The sequence below is a fragment of the Eptatretus burgeri genome, chromosome 11 (genome assembly GCF_056783735.1).
Source record: "Eptatretus burgeri isolate ZD-2024b chromosome 11, Ebu_testis_v1, whole genome shotgun sequence".
Lineage (NCBI taxonomy): Eukaryota > Metazoa > Chordata > Myxini > Myxiniformes > Myxinidae > Eptatretus > Eptatretus burgeri.
This window is the reverse complement of record NC_140971.1, coordinates 73,760,976-73,776,953: the sequence shown is the minus strand read 5'-3', so window position 1 is coordinate 73,776,953 and position 15,978 is coordinate 73,760,976. Positions and strand designations below refer to the sequence as shown.

The 15,978-nt window shown below is 42.5% G+C and overlaps 1 protein-coding gene across 15 annotated transcripts in view; it reads left to right on the top strand.

Annotated features, from left to right (window-relative positions):
- The window catches only part of PLAG1 (PLAG1 zinc finger), a 36,748-nt gene extending 25,772 nt beyond the window's left edge, over nucleotides 1–10,976 (top strand). For 4 of the 15 annotated variants that reach the window (XM_085846998.1, XM_085846997.1, XM_085846995.1 and 1 more), the window contains one exon: nucleotides 2,947–10,976. In XM_085846998.1, coding sequence (XP_085703124.1) covers nucleotides 2,947–3,684 — 738 coding nt within the window. In that variant the 3' untranslated portion in view covers nucleotides 3,685–10,976. The remainder of the gene's footprint in view (nucleotides 1–2,946) is intronic. The other 11 variants (XR_015049474.1, XR_015049470.1, XR_015049473.1 and 8 more) reach the window with 11 other exon arrangements.
- Nucleotides 10,977–15,978: the final 5,002 nt, after the last annotated feature.

Below are 15,978 nucleotides of genomic sequence, written 5' to 3'. Positions count from 1 at the left end.
CACTGCAGGGGCCTTCACGGTGATCCTACGAGTTCATTATTTTTTGTTGCACTCAATGAAGTTACACTTTCGGTACATTCCTTAATCTTTCCTTCACTAAAATATAATTGTCTAGACAGTGGAAAAAGTTATGTTTAATGCTTTAGCAATTTCACATTTTCTTGTGTAAATATGGAGGAGGAGGAGGGAGCACAGCCTTGCTTAAATTAATTCCACTTACTGATAACAATGGTTAATTTCTTTAAAATTTCAGATTTCACTCCAGATTGTGCCACTTGTTTAGTCCACGAGCTCCGATCCTCAAATTTGAAGGCAGATTTTGATTACCTATATATTACTAAAACTCTCATCTTGTATGTATGTATGCTGATGCTGACACAAACCCTTGCGCTGACGCTGACACAAACCCTTGCGCTGACGCTGACACAAACCCTTGCGCTGACGCTGACACAAACCCTTGCGCTGACGCTGACACAAACCCTTGCGCTGACGCTGACACAAACCCTTGCGCTGACGCTGACACAAACCCTTGCGCTGACGCTGACACAAACCCTTGCGCTGACGCTGACACAAACCCTTGCGCTGACGCTGACACAAACCCTTGCGCTGACGCTGACACAAACCCTTGCGCTGACGCTGACACAAACCCTTGCGCTGACGCTGACGCAAACCCTTGCGCTGACGCTGACGCAAACCCTTGCGCTGACGCTGACGCAAACACTTGCGCTGACGCTGACGCAAACACTTGCGCTGACGCTGACGCAAACACTTGCGCTGACGCTGACGCAAACACTTGCGCTGACGCTGACACAAACACTTGCGCTGACGCTGACACAAACACTTGCGCTGACGCTGACACAAACACTTGCGCTGACGCTGACACAAACACTTGCGCTGATGCTGACACAAACACTTGTGCTGACGCTGACACAAACACTTGCGCTGACCTTCACGCAAACCTGGGAATGGCGTTTTCCTTCAATCGTCAAAAAAGCCACAGCAGTGTTTGTGCATTTATTTAATTTCCGCTCATAATTTACAACTAAAATGGGATAAACCATGGAATCTCTTCACAAATTTCAAAAATTAAACTGTGGAATTGAAGCTTGCAGCAGTTCTGACTACTTATAAAACATGTGTTCATTTGTCCAATTCGTACATTCTTTGATACCCCTTCCTCTCCTCGAGCTCTGGACAGATGTATGGTGGTGGAGGGGGTTTGAGAAGAGGTTAGCATCAGGGGGGGAAGGGAAGGCAGCATGAGGGGCTAGGAAGGGAAGGCAGCATGAGGGGACAGGAAGGGAAGGCAGCATGAGGGGATAGGAAGGGATGGCAGCATGAGGGGATTTGAAGGGAAGGCAGCATGAGGGGATATGAAGGGAAGGCAGCATGAGGGGATATGAAGGGAAGGCAGCATGAGGGGATATGAAGGGAAGGCAGCATGAGGGGATTGGAAGGGAAGGCAGCATGAGGGAATGGGAAGGGAAGGCAGCATGAGAGGATGGGAAGGGAAGGCAGCATGAGAGGAGCGGAAGGGTAGGCAGCATGAGAGAAATGGAAGGCAACATGAGGAGAAGGGAAGGGAAGGCAGTGCACCATGGCATGACCGAGGCGATAAAACGTTACTAGGGCGATATATAACTTTATTAATATAATGAAAGCAGATCGCAGAAAAGGGTGAAAAATGCGATCTCATGTGAAAAACCCCAAATTCATAACACTTTCAGCGGGTGAACCGGACAAATAAAACTGCGTGCGTCATACCGCTATCAACTGTAGGGCACTCGCCAAGTGGCCTAAGCACTCGAGCAAGCACTCCAACGAAACGGTTGAAAAGGAATTGCAGGCTTGGCAAGCGATTAGCGATCAGTCATACTAAACATCACCCGAGAACGCCCGGAATGTCAAACAATGTCTGAATTGGACAAATTAACACTTTTTTAGCAGTTAAAACTGCTGCGACGGTCAATTCCCGCAGCTTAAATTTTGAAAATCGGTTCAGGTTGAGAGATTACTGAGCTTATTGCATGTCTTCTTCTTCTTCTTCTTCTTTCGGCTGCTCCCGTTAGGGGTCGCCACAGCGGATCATCCGTATGATCCGCATAGTGATTTGGCACATGTTTTACGCCGGATGCCCTTCCTGACACAACCCTGGTCGCCTCTTACGACACAGGGATATGGTACACCTATTTTAACCGGGATATACACCGGCCCAGTACACTGGTACTCATTTCGCCGACCTCGGAAGGATGACAGGCTGAGTCAACCCCCTGGTGTATTAATTCAGTGGCCCAACGGGGCTTGAACTCAGGACCTTTTGGATCCCAAGCCGCTGCCCTAACCACTGCGCCAACACCAGGCTTTACTGAGCTTATTGCATGTGTGGAGATTAAATAAGGGCATGAACACTGGCGTCTCTGAGTGTTTATAAGCATTGCGATGTATCTAGTGATTCGTAGGTATGAAGCTTTATCATACAGAAACCGACCTGTTCCAAGGCAAGGTATTTTTTAGCTGAGCAGACAAAATGGCAGATTAAGACCCCCGAGCTGAGCCAGCTGAATGCAGGCTGACCAAAGGTAAGCCTGTTTCTGATTTTACCGTAAATTATCTTCAAAAGGGGTGTTTTAATTCAGCCAAACACCCAGTTTTCATTCTTGCACTCTGTTGGAGTTCCCTTAGTCTGCATGCAAAGTTTCAGTTTGCTCTGTTTCATGGTTTTGGAGTTATGGAGGAGACACACTGACATTTATTATTATGTAGATATACTGCATATATTTTTTCAAATGGTGTAACACATCTTTGTGAGCGTTAAGAACAACTGTAACTAAGCAGGCACTGCCCAAACTCTCCAGGGAAAACATATCATTAGTGATAAACACACCAACAGATGCAGTTCTTTTGTGGTATCAGCTCACATGCTTTCTGTTATTCTGGATTTGTCAGGCGCACGCGAGCAAGCCAGCCAGCAGCGGCCATCGTGAGAAGCGACATCAATGTGATCAGTGTGGCCGGCAGTTCTACACTCGTAAAGATGTTCGCCGACACCTGGTGGTGCACACCGGTCGTAAAGACTTTGCCTGCACTGTTTGTGGCCAGCGCTTTGGCCGTAAGGACCACCTGACACGCCACGCGAAGAAGAGCCACGAGCAGCAGGGTCTCCCAGCTTCCCCAATGCTCCTGCCTCTTGCAAATGCCCCCAATGTTACTTTGCCTTCCTTGCTAATGACGCAAACTCCATTGCCGCCTCACAGGTTCCTGACGAGCTACAGTGCTATTAGTTGCGCTCAGCGAGCTTCACAACCTCCACAACCTCCACAACCTGAACGATATCAGGTGCTTGATGTACTCCTTAGTCAGGGCAAGTCTTCTCTTCCCAATGAGCCTTGTGCTTCGAAGAGTGTAGAGGTGATTGCGGACAGGCCTGTGGAAGCTGTTGAGGAAGAAGATAATGATGAAGATGAAGAAGCTCCCAGTGGGCTAGACATTGCACAGCTTCTAGGTTTTCTGCCTTTGCCAGCCCCATCAGGTGATGGCATTGGAGGGTCAGAATATCTTTCTGGAGAGCTGAGCCCTTGTGATCCCGAACATGTGCAGTCTGCAGAGACCCCCCAGCCACTGGCACCCAGAGAATATGCCACAACAGCATCAACATTGCCTCGCTTCCACCAAGCCTTTCAGTAGCCGCTGACCCTCTTGTCACCACAGTCTTGTACTATCAACGTGGCATAATGCCTTGGTGGGTCAGGCTATCTCATTGTCTAAAATGTCCTTATCATCCCACTGAAAATTTGATTATTAATTTATCTCTACACGACAATCTTACCCCCTGTTGCAAAGACAGTCTTTGGCCGATGTTGTTCCAAGATGAAGGCCATTTTACATACTAAGGTGCCTTTGCTTGAACAATGTTGAACTGTGAAGATGAAGTTAAGGTCCCTACTGGTTCAAGCCAAAAATATTCTGTTCAATCTCTTCGACAGAAGAGTAAATACCGGCAGCTACATTCTTACCTTAGTTTGTGAGTAACAAAGTTGTGATGTTGTGGCATGTACTTTCTTCTCCCTTAAATAATCCATCTATGCCTTAACACCCAAATCCTCATGCTATATTGCATTTGAAAGTGCCAAAATGTGCCTGTCACATCTACATTCATATTGGACATGATGAGACCTTTTGGTTTTTCTGGAAGAAAAAAAGATGTTTAGTGGAGAATAGACCTTTCAAAAAACAGAGTAGAATATAACGAAAGGGCTTCTCTTGTTTTTTGCAGAAGTTTGATTCATGCGGTTGGGCATCCAACTGCATTGTAATTGCACTTGCCAAATGCAGAAAGGGCAGATAATTTTTGAATCGATGTTTTTCACCTCTCTGTCGAACACCAGCAAAGTTTAGTTCTTCAAGCCGAGCCCTAAAGAGGTGCAGAAGTTGCGTTTTGAGAATTGGCACAGAGTTAACATGTTGTACTTGTTAGTGGCACTAGTGGTAGCTGAGCACAGCCATTCGCACAGTGCAGAAGAAAGCGTAGCAAGTGTTATTGGCCTGACACTAACCAGCCAGCTACCAGGCCGAAGTCATGAGATTTCTGCTCCAGCAGTTGCTGTGATGGTTTTGTATATGTAATGGGTACACTGAGCAGACTGCTATATTTTTGTACTTGGCAGAGTATTTCTAGAAGATATATTATATCTATCTATATATATATATATATATATATATATATATATAAATATATAAATCTATTATATATATATATAAATATAGATAGTATTTAGTGACATTTATGAATATGACTAGGATTGTATTTTTATCCTATCTTTGTGACATTACTTAGTTTTAATGTAAGTTCTTTTTTTAGTGGGATTGGAGAGGTGTGGGGGTGGGAGAGTGGGTAGTTGAGAAAACTTTGAAATTAAAGGAGAAAATTTGGTGAAGCACTTACTTACCTTTTAAAGGATTATTTTTTATGTGCACCCTACCAAGTAGCAGTGGTTTTTGTTTTCTCACAGCAAGGGTTAGGAAAGAGCTGGACTCATACCCGCAGCCCTGAGAACCCCACGGTGGTTGGGGGGGGGGGGAGGGGGGTGCTTTATTTCTGTATGAATTGCCATTGTGGTTAAGAAAGTGCAACATAAGTCTGTCTAAACTGCCAATCGTGCACGTAGACACTATGAAGGAGAAATGATTCGGATTTGGCATTGGCATGAGGGTTTCCTTTGTGGCAGATATGTACTCAAGTAACCCTTATAAAGTGAGACGTCAAGAGAAATATGGTTGATCAATTTCGGGACAAAGCAACACTCAATTGTTACATTCATGCCATTGATTGAGACATGTGGTTTTTACCATTTATAACATCCAGTTTTTCCAGCACTTTATAATAGAGTTGGCTGTATTGTCCAACAAGTCAGCGCAACTTTGGAAGAATGTAATATTACCCCAGGGCAACACCATTTTGTTTTGTTCTTCTTTCCATTCGACATCCCTCATACACTTATGAACATAGTTTATCAACAAGGAAATGCTGAGATGTTGGATGACAATTCTGAAACCACTCAATACATTTTATGAGAAGTCTTACTTGCTAAGCCTTCTCTTCCTGAGTTGATTATCCTAAAGTTGCAGCTGTGAGTGTTTTTCCTGCTTTGTGCACAAAGCTCACAGATTATAAGGTGTTGGTGCCTGTTTCCACAACATGTGATGAGAAAGCTGACTGGCTATGCTGGATGTTTTCCTCCAATCAAAAGCAAGTAAAATGATGACAACCCACCCTTGTTTGAGTTGCTTGGTGGTGCAGTGGTTTAAAGACTAGTTTGCATTGCCGTCACTGGTGTGGGTTTGATTTCCCACAGCTGCTCAGAAACCTGGCCTAGTTTGGGCACCACTGGATCAATTTGCTCAAAGTAATGCCATTGTGGCGCCCCAGTGACTTTAAGATTACGGGACCAACACCGCCACCATTTTTACTACTTCATTGACTGGAGGGGAAAGAAAATTGCATATAATGTTACTTAACGAGAGGAAAATTCTGCGTATCCAGTCAGCCAAATAAAACCATCCAGCTCAAACAGTCATTTGGTGTTTAGTATAGGATGTGTACTTGCAGAGTTAATAGTCACAAGTACTTCACGTATCATCCCGAGGAAACCTTCATATTCCGCTTCTCTCCGCACTTGTGAATCGAGCAAGTTTTATTGCATGGACTCATTTAACTATCGCAGTACAAATCTACCTGATAAATTATGCTTAGGTAAGTAGTAAATTTCATCATGTTTACAGTTGTCTGCAGAACCAATCTTGGTATGTCAGGCACATACTGTAGTTCTCAGCTTTTACTCCGTGATGGTGCAGTTTATCAAATAATCTGTTGCGTTTTCATGTACAGGTGTTCTTAAAAGGCCACATTTATCCCCTCCTCGAGTACAAAGTTTCATCCATTTCTTCATGGAGAAAGAGCTGTCAGAGATGCGCGACAGCCGGTGAGAAATGACTTGTACAGTCAAAACAGTGATGGGTTATGATGTCGATTCACCTTGAATGCAACATCATCTGAGTGCTTTTAAAATTTTTAGCAAAAACCAATTGTGGCCTTTTTGCTAAATGGATAAGGAAACTAATGATCCTAGTCATAGTAAAACAAAGTAGTTTCTTCTGAAGATTCCTTGGACATTGATTATTTTATTTTATTTTTTCTCCAAATGATGTGTTACATTGATGGTCCCAGCTGTAGCCGATAGAAAAAATATTTGTTGCCAATTCTGAGCAGAAAATATATATTGGATCAATAAGTCAGGAATATATATATATATATATATATATATATATATATATATATATATATATATATATATATATATATATATATACATATTTATGTATATTTTTTTTTTGGAAAAGTTTTTATTGGGAAAACGTACCTATTGTGTAGCAATATTTAAATTCACACTTGCAGTGTCTGTCTATAACTAATCCAAACCACAATAATCTCCCCACCAACCAAACGTCCTCCTATCCTCTTCCCTGTTGAGACTTTGCTAACTTCCTGTTGTAAAAACTGAATTCCACGTGTGATGCACTTGGCTTTTAGTTCTTCACGTTCTGCTTTGGAGTAACTCGTCGCTGCTCCTCTGATTATTTTTTTATTTTTAATTTCCAAAGCAAAAACTTTCAATATTAAATGTAAACGAACACACTGTGCTTAATGAGAGAATAATTTTTATCATTTCTCTCCTCCCTGACCTCTCTCCACCCATTTCAAAGTACTTTTTGCCCTGTTTGAAAAACTGCAATCTTATTTCCCACTAAAAGACATTCTATTTAACGTGTGAATTCTGCAGGAAGACTGGTACATTGTGTGCTGGTGTCGGGCAGTGACCGAATGTGGGGGGGGGGGGGAGGGGGGGTTGTCCCGAAGGGTCACTAAAGTATCACAAATGATCAGCATCATGCTGAAAATCTTGCGTCATTCAAGATTTATTTTTGCCCAAGAGCAAGTATGTTATTGAAGCTGAAGTTATTGAGAAGGGCTAGTCTGTTACTGAAAATCTCAACTGCGTTGACTCATCATCTCGTCTTGAACTTTACACAGTAAAGCATTTAATTTGTTCGGACAATTCTTCGGTTGCACCTTGCTCATGCCTTCAGCTTTAGAAAATGCTGCCTTCCCACAAATTATAATTTTTTGACTTGCCATCCTTATTATTCAAGTGCTGGTGTATTTTGTGAGAATGTTAGGGGCAGCCTTTACTCGTATAGACCGAAGTGGAGAGCAGGTTTAATGTTGCTTACAAGGCAGTCTCTCTCATCGATTAAACCAAATAATCCAAGGGATGATTCGGGACGATATTAAAATCTATCCCACATGAAGGAGACACCATTTCAATTATGATGGATTTTCGACTGTTCAGAGGTTCATTCAGTCGTCGACCATTGACCTTTGATGGAGTTCCGTGAATCGGAGCCTACTGTACGTGGCTGTGACCCGTCTGCCCAAGTGCCTTGATATTTTTCTCTGGTTTTGAACAAAAGCACCGCTGCTATTTCATATATAGTTCATTTCTTTATTCACTACCTCGTCTGCTTTCTCCAAACGCTCCCTCTTTCCACTTTTGTAACAAGCGACTAATGTATGAGAGATTATTAAGTATAAGCTGATGGTGTTATTTGTTGAAGGAATTATTTTCAAAACTGCAAACAAGCATTTGTTTTGTCCCGTGATTCCAGGCGAGCTTGTTATAACGTATGTACCGCATGCTTCTGAATCATTTTTATAACATTTCTCAGAGCGCGTTTCTGCAGCAGGTTCAACTTGCGAACAACTTTACAGCTATAACATTTTTGGCCAAAAGTGTGTGCGTGTGTGTGTGTGTGTGTGTGTGTGTGTGTGTGTGTGTGTGTGTGTGTGTGCGTGTGTGTGTGTGTGTGTGTGTGTGTGTGTGTGTGTGTGTGTGTGTGTGTGTGTGTGTGTGTGTGTGTGTGTGTGTGTGACCTTTTAAATTGTTTCACCAAACATATTGCAATTTTCATTAATATTCCTTTTGGAACTTGTCAGAGCATATTCTTTAAGGTCTTGATCATGGAAATTCCAACTTGCTTCAAAATGCATAATGCTGGAAAGGCATATTCACTGGAAATAGAATGAAATGTGTGTGTGGTCCTTTACCTTTTCATGTTGTGGAGTGTACAATGTGTGCATGCAAAAGACCATTGTGAAATACAGAAAAGCTGACTGTTCTTTCTTCTTTTCGGCCAGTTTTTGGAGTTGATGATCCAGAAACAGTCTCTTTTTAAAATGGTGAGCGAAGACTTCGAAAGAAGGCTGTGACACATAATATCGGATTATTCCTTAAATGCCAATAAGCTGGTTTAAGAAGGAAGTGCTAAAGGCATTTTTATTCTGAAGTTTAAAATGTTAGTATTATTAACTTTTATTTCCTTAACCATGTAGGCATTACTCATTGGTGATGATGATGATGATGATGATGATGATGATGATGATGATGATTGTTGTTGCTGGTTTTTTTGTTGTTTTTTTGCTGTTCTTCTTCAAGTCTTGTGTTGCCTGAGAAAGGTGACGCTTGTGTCATGTTCATGTGAATGGAAGAATCAGTGGTTGTCTTGAATGTCAGGTATGAGGTTGTTCTTTGTTTTTTTTAGGTCAAGAACTTTCATGTAGAAACACACTAATCAAGAACAGATGACTGCGTACTGTGAAATTCAGGTTAAGATCTCAACCTTCAGTTGTCCTTGTGCTTTGATGTCTGCCCATAAATGGTGCCCTTTTTATTTTAAAATGAATTATAGCACTTATGCAATATATCTTTCTGCTCTGTTCACAATTTTTCAACTTACAAAGCTCAGAGAAAAAGGAGAAGCGTGCGTTCGAGGATGATGCATGCTGTGGATGGCCTGTGCGGGTGACAATATAACTCGTCGTAGTTTGGAAATAATTCTCACAAACATTAGCAATACTATGGGAACTAAACCCCAATGACTCTTTTGCGGTGCCAAACCTAATGGCCCCGGGTAGATGCTGCTATATCATGTTTTAACACAAAACTGTATTTCTCACGTTGCTGGGGTGCATTGGCATGCAGCCTGGAGTTTTCATGGTACGCTGTGATGACCTCTTCTGGTTACATTTCCTGTTTGCTTGTCCACAAGGTGGCATCACTTGTCAGTTTTCTGTGAGTGCTGCTGAGATGTGATGCCCATACAATGTGTACCACAATGGCTGTTTGTTGTTTTTTTGATTTTTTTAAAGTTTTTGTAAAGCTCTACCTCCTGGATACAGCACCGATCGAAAAAGCACCCATCCCCTTAATGGAAAAATATAGCCAAGCAACCCCAGTATCTTTATCGATGAATTTGACTGTGGGCACCTGAATCATCCCCTTCTTTTTGCTCCATTTTTTTTATATAATGGTCATAACGATATTTTTCACTGAGAGGAAGAGAGCTGATAAATATGGTTTTTAATTAACTTTTATTTTTGCTTTCTCGTGCCCAAAATGTCCTAACACTTGCCAAAGACTTTTTTCCAAATCGGTCACGTTTCTGACACCAATACTTTGACTGTTGATAATATTTTCAAGTAATATAATGTAAACTTTCTCACATGTCTCTGTTATCCATAATTACTGGATTTTTGACAGTTTTGTGGCTTTGGGCCACTGCTGCTATCGTTTCCCATGGAGGAATTTAAGCTTTCTCTGAGACATTTCCAATGCTCCTCTTGTTTGGGCTGATGTAGACCATGTGTTGACTTTAAAGATCTTATATTATTTTTGGGAAAGAGACCTGATGATCGATGTACACTGTCACTTCGATCTTAACCCACCGCTTAGGGCCTTGCGCTAATCTGTCCTCCATGGGAGTGGAACCGAAGCTTACCACTGGGTCAATTTTCGACTTTTAAAAATGCTACAAAGGGCTTGTACAGTATATTTTCATGACAAAGTGATGTTTCGAGCAATTGTCAATATAAAGGAATGTATAGTATTTAGCTTCTTGTTTTGTGTTCATGCTATCTCTTCTCAAAATCAAACCTTTTGTTGTCTCACTGTCGTGGCAGCCAGGTATAGCACAGTGTTGTGGAGACATAGTCAGGTGTTTGCAATCCAACTTATGCAGTACCCATTATTAGAACCCTCTTGATAGACTTTGTACTTAATAATCAAGCAAGTATGGGTTCCTCCATGCTGCAAAGTTCCTTGGCCCCAGGGAACACTGAGAACCAGCCTGGCCCATTGGTAGTGCTTGACAAAGTGTCAAACTCTTGCAACTGTCACATAGTTATACATAGCCAAAGTGTTTGCCAACACAACACGTGCAATATCAAGTCTCATGTGGCGCAGATCCCGAAGCACCATTGCCTTCCCATTTTGTGGGCCACAGAACTCGGCCTTCTGAGTGTGCACAGTTTATCATTTGTGTATGCATTTATAACAAAGAGTAAAAGTAGTTTATTTTTTGAAGTGCTTACGTCTCTTTTCTTTGCTGCTAGAGGCAGGGGATGGGTGGTCATATTTCCATTTTAGAACGGGGAAGGAGAGGCTCCACAACACAGCAAACATTTGGACAAGCCAATGTCCAAAGATGACCGCACATATACACCTCGCTCAATAGCAGGCAGAGACCTAGAAGAATCAATTGTCTAAACCAAATGTTGAGAGAGATGTGTTAACTGTTGTGAGAAAAAAGGTCATGACATTTGATGGTGAACTTTTGCTTTTACAAAATTGGAGTTCACAGTGAGAGTACACCCCTCTCTCGTTGTACTTTATTTTCCTGCCCACTGAGAGAGACTCCTGTCCTAAAAGAAAGTTTTTTGAGGAATGAAAACAGGTCTAAGCTATAGGCCATGGTAATAAGACTTTGGAAACGTTCTAAGAAACGATTATTATTCAAGAAAACCGACGCTGGAGGGGGGGGGGTGGTCATCTGCAGAGTTGTGGAGGGTATCTCTGTCCACCAGGGCCGATATCGTCTGGTGTGAACAGCCAAGGTGACTTGCCACCTCACGGTAGCTCAATCCGCCTTGCAGTATGCCCAAGGCACACTGCCGTTGATCCCTTGACAATCGTGGCATGTTGATTGAAATGCCCATTTTGCACTGGCCTTTTCAAAGCCAATATCAAGACATCACGTGCAGCTCATTAAAATCATCCCATACCCCTTGGCTAATCACTGACAGTCAAAATGGCTGTTCAACAGCTGTGCTATGAAGTGACCATTGAAGGTTCAAGTGACCATCTGTGACCGTTTTGTCTGACAGTGAGGACACTATTGTCCACAAATAAGTTCACACATTTACTACACACAGTGTTATTGTTGATATTTGAAGGTTTAAAAGGTGGTAAGTTTCTCTTGCGTTTCAGTATATATATATATATATATATATATATATATATATATATATATATATATATATATATATATATATATATATATATATATATATATATATATATATATATATATATATATATATATATATATATATATTGGGTGGTCGCTTGACGATTGGGTAGTCGTGAAACTATCGTTATTCTCAAATTTTCCGTCTGTATGTATGTAATGGACAGCTCTGGAGGCCAGAGGAGTCAACCGATTTTGATGAAACTTGACTGGTAGGTTCATACTAGGATCTAGTTGTATGCTTTTGAGCACCATTGCGATGGACGCCACCATTGCCTACCAACAGGACTTTGAAATTTTTGGAAAAATCCGAAAAATATTTTTATATATATATATTTTTTTTTTAGAAAATCAAGAATCAGCTTCCGCGCTTTTATGCGTGCTATAATCAGCCGCTTCGTCAAAAATTTTCAGCCCGATCCGTCAAAAACTGTATGACAAGTATGCAATTATATAGTGACCACCCATGTCGCTTACGTGTGTGTGTGTGTGTGTGTGTGTGTGTGTGTGTGTGTGTGTGTGTGTGTGTGTGTGTGTGTGTGTGTGTGTGTGTGTGTGTGTGTGTGTGTGTGTGTGTGTGTGTGTGTGTGTGTGTGTATATGCATACATATACAGCTCTGGAAAAAATTAAGAGACCACTGAAATTATCAGTTTTTCTGGTTTTACTATTTATAGGTATGTGTTTGAGTAACATAAACATTTTTGTTTTATTCAATAAACTACTGACAACATTTCTCCCAAATTCCGAATAAAAATATTGTCATTTAGAGCATTTATTTGCAGAAAATGACAAATGGTCAAAATAACAACAAAGATTCAGTGTTTTCAGACCTCAAATAATACAAACAAAACAAGTTCATATTCATTTTTAAACAACACAATACAAATGTTTTAACTTAGGAAGAGTTCAGAAATCAATATTTTGTGGAATAACCCAGATTTTCAATCACAGTTTTCATGCATCTTGGCATGCTCTCCACCAGTCTTTCACATTGATATTGGGTGACTTTATGCCACTCCTGGCGCAAAAATTCAAGCAGCTTGGCTTTGTTTGATGGCTTGTGACCATCCATATTCCTCTTGATCACATTCCAGAGGTTTTCAATGGGGTTCAGGTCTGGAGATTGGGCTGGCCATGACAGGGTCTTGATCTGATGGTCCTCCATCCATACCTTGATTAACCTGACTGTGTGGCATGGAGCATTGTCCTGCTGGAAAAACCAATCCTCCGAGTTGGGGAACATTGTCAGAGCAGAAGGAAGCAAGTGTTCTTCCAGGACAACTTTGTACATGGCTTGATTCATGAGTCCTTCACAAAGACAAATCTGCCCGATTCCAGCCTTGCTGAAGCACCCCAGGATCATCACCGATCCTCCACCAAATTTCACAGTGGGTGCGAGACACTGTGGCTTGTCGGCCTCTCCAGGTCTCCTTCTAACCATTAGACAACCAGGTGTTGGGCAAAGCTGAAAATTGGACTCATCAGAGAAGATGACCTAACTCCAGTCCTCTACGGTCCAATCCTTATGGTCTTTTGCAAACCTCAGCCTGGCTCTTCTTGGCTTCTCATTGATGAAGGGCTTTTTTCTAGCTTTGCACAACTTCAGCCCTGCCCCCAGGAGCCTGTTTTGAACCGCCCTTGCCATGCACTTCACCCCAGCTGCCATTTGCCATTCTTTTTGTAGGTCACTTGATGTCATCCTACGGTTGTTGAGTGACATTCGAATGAGTTGGTGGTCATCCCGGTCAGTGGAAAGTCGTTTTCACCCTCTGCCAGTCTGCAGCTTTGTTGTCCCCAATGTCTGCTGCTTGACCTTGTTCTTATGAACTGTCATCTTTGAAATTTTAAGGATGGAAGCAACGTGACGCTCACTGTATCCCTCGGCCAGTAAAGCCAGAATTGATCCCTTCTTTTCCTCATTCAAAACTTTTCTTTTCAACTCTTTTGGCATGGTCAATAGTTTTTTTTTTTATTCCAATTACTTTTGAGGTACCACTAACACTGTTTTTGCCATCCAGCTGGTCCTGTTGCAAGAGGATAGTGAGGACCACAGCAGTGGTTTTTATACTTTTCCTTGTTAAATAAGATTCGGTTCAGGTGATCACCTAATCAGTACCTCACAAAGTAGAATGAGGTGTGCTTGTGTTGGAATTCAACAGACACTGGAAAGGAATGGCTGCCATACATGTGGAGATGCTGATTTAAATGTTTTTTGGAGTGGTCTCTTATTTATATATATATATACACACACGAGGAGCAGTCAATAAGTAAACTTAAAATGGTGATATAATTCGAGAATATAATGTGTGTAGTTATAGATGACATGTTATATCTATGGGTAAGAGTCATATTTTGCCTGGTTTAAATCCAGCAACATTGAGCGTATGACGTCAGTGGAGCAGTTCCAAGATGGCGGCTCCCTTGGAAGAACGCACCAGGGAGGAGCAACATTCTGTCATCCGTTTCTTGGGAAGTGGGGGTGTGAATCCCAGTGAAATCCATCACAGAATGAAAATGCAATATGGTGACGCATGTTTATCTCTGCAGCAGGTGTACGACTATATATATATATATATATATATATATATATATATATATATATATATATATATATATATATATATATATATATATATATATATATATATATATATATATATATATATATATATATATATATATATATATATATATATATATATATATATAGTCACGAATTCGCGCACGCCGGCGTGCGATCGGCCGCTTTCCAGTAATAGCATCCGCGTCGCCCACCGGACGGACAATTCAGTCGTGACTTTCCGGAGCTAATGCTGGAACCCTATCACGGGTGGGTCTTCAACCTCACCACGGCTGTGCCAATTGTCTACCCGTGCAAGATAGGGTCACTCGCCAAGCTCGATATACCGAAGTACCTGCGCGGGCAGTCGACCGGGCGACCGTACCTCGACGCAGGTTGGCTTGGGACACGAACCGCTTAAGCGGTCCGTTCCAATCTGCAGCGATAACCGAGCGTGTATTATCGCCGACCTCGCCGGATCCGATTCTATTTACCGGGTATTTAAAACCCAACTATTTTTTCCGCGATACAAGATGGCATTTCAATGTGGTGAAAGGAGGACGCGACGAACGGGGTACTCTGAGACCAGCACATTTATTATACAACACGTAAGCAGGCAAATAGAAACAACAGGCAAGCACGTATACAGGCAAATAGAAACAAAAGCAAGGGAAAGCACTACGACCGAATATAATTAATAAATGTACAGTCACTTCGGCAGTTTTACTTGACAGATGGCGCCACGACAACATTCATTCAAAAACCCAAAAGAAACACAAGAAAAGACCCCCTCATAGATGAGGGGGTCAGGCTGGACCACTTGGGTCTTTATGACATGGGACCTAGGAGACCGAACGGGTCCTGCGAGACCGTAGCAGGTTACCTGCACCCTCGAGGTGCCTCAATGGTCGGCAAGCTCTCTCTGGCACTCTCCTCACGACTGCACGGCAGAGCTGGTCCTCCGCACACAACCCTCGCGACTTGGCGTCATCAGCACCACGACGAAAACTAAGCTCCAACTCGAAACCACGTCGTTCCACGAAGCCACCAAAAGACAACCACCACGAATACATCCACCACAAGAAGGCCTCGACCTCCAGAAGGCTATGAACCACAGGACCAGAAGGTGATGAACCACAAGACCAGAAGGCGATGAACCACAAGACACCCAAAAAAGACAGACACAGGCCACCCCTAAGACCAAGACCAAGACCAAGACCAAGACCAAGAAGCTCGCGTGCTGTCCGCCTTATATCCCCTGCGGCTCAGCGCTTCGCCCCTCCCCGTTTTCGGCTCCACCTCCCTTCGAGAAGCTTCTCGAAAAGGGGCGTTCCTCAGCTCCGAGCGCCTCATTCCTCGTATCCACCAATCGCGAGCGAGCTGCCTCGCCCTTCCACTCAACCCAAACGCGGAGAAAAAAGGCGGGAAAATCCGCGCGTCATCGCAGTTCCTTCCTTGGTCCCTTTACTTGGCGCCCTCGGACGGCTTTCGACGTGGA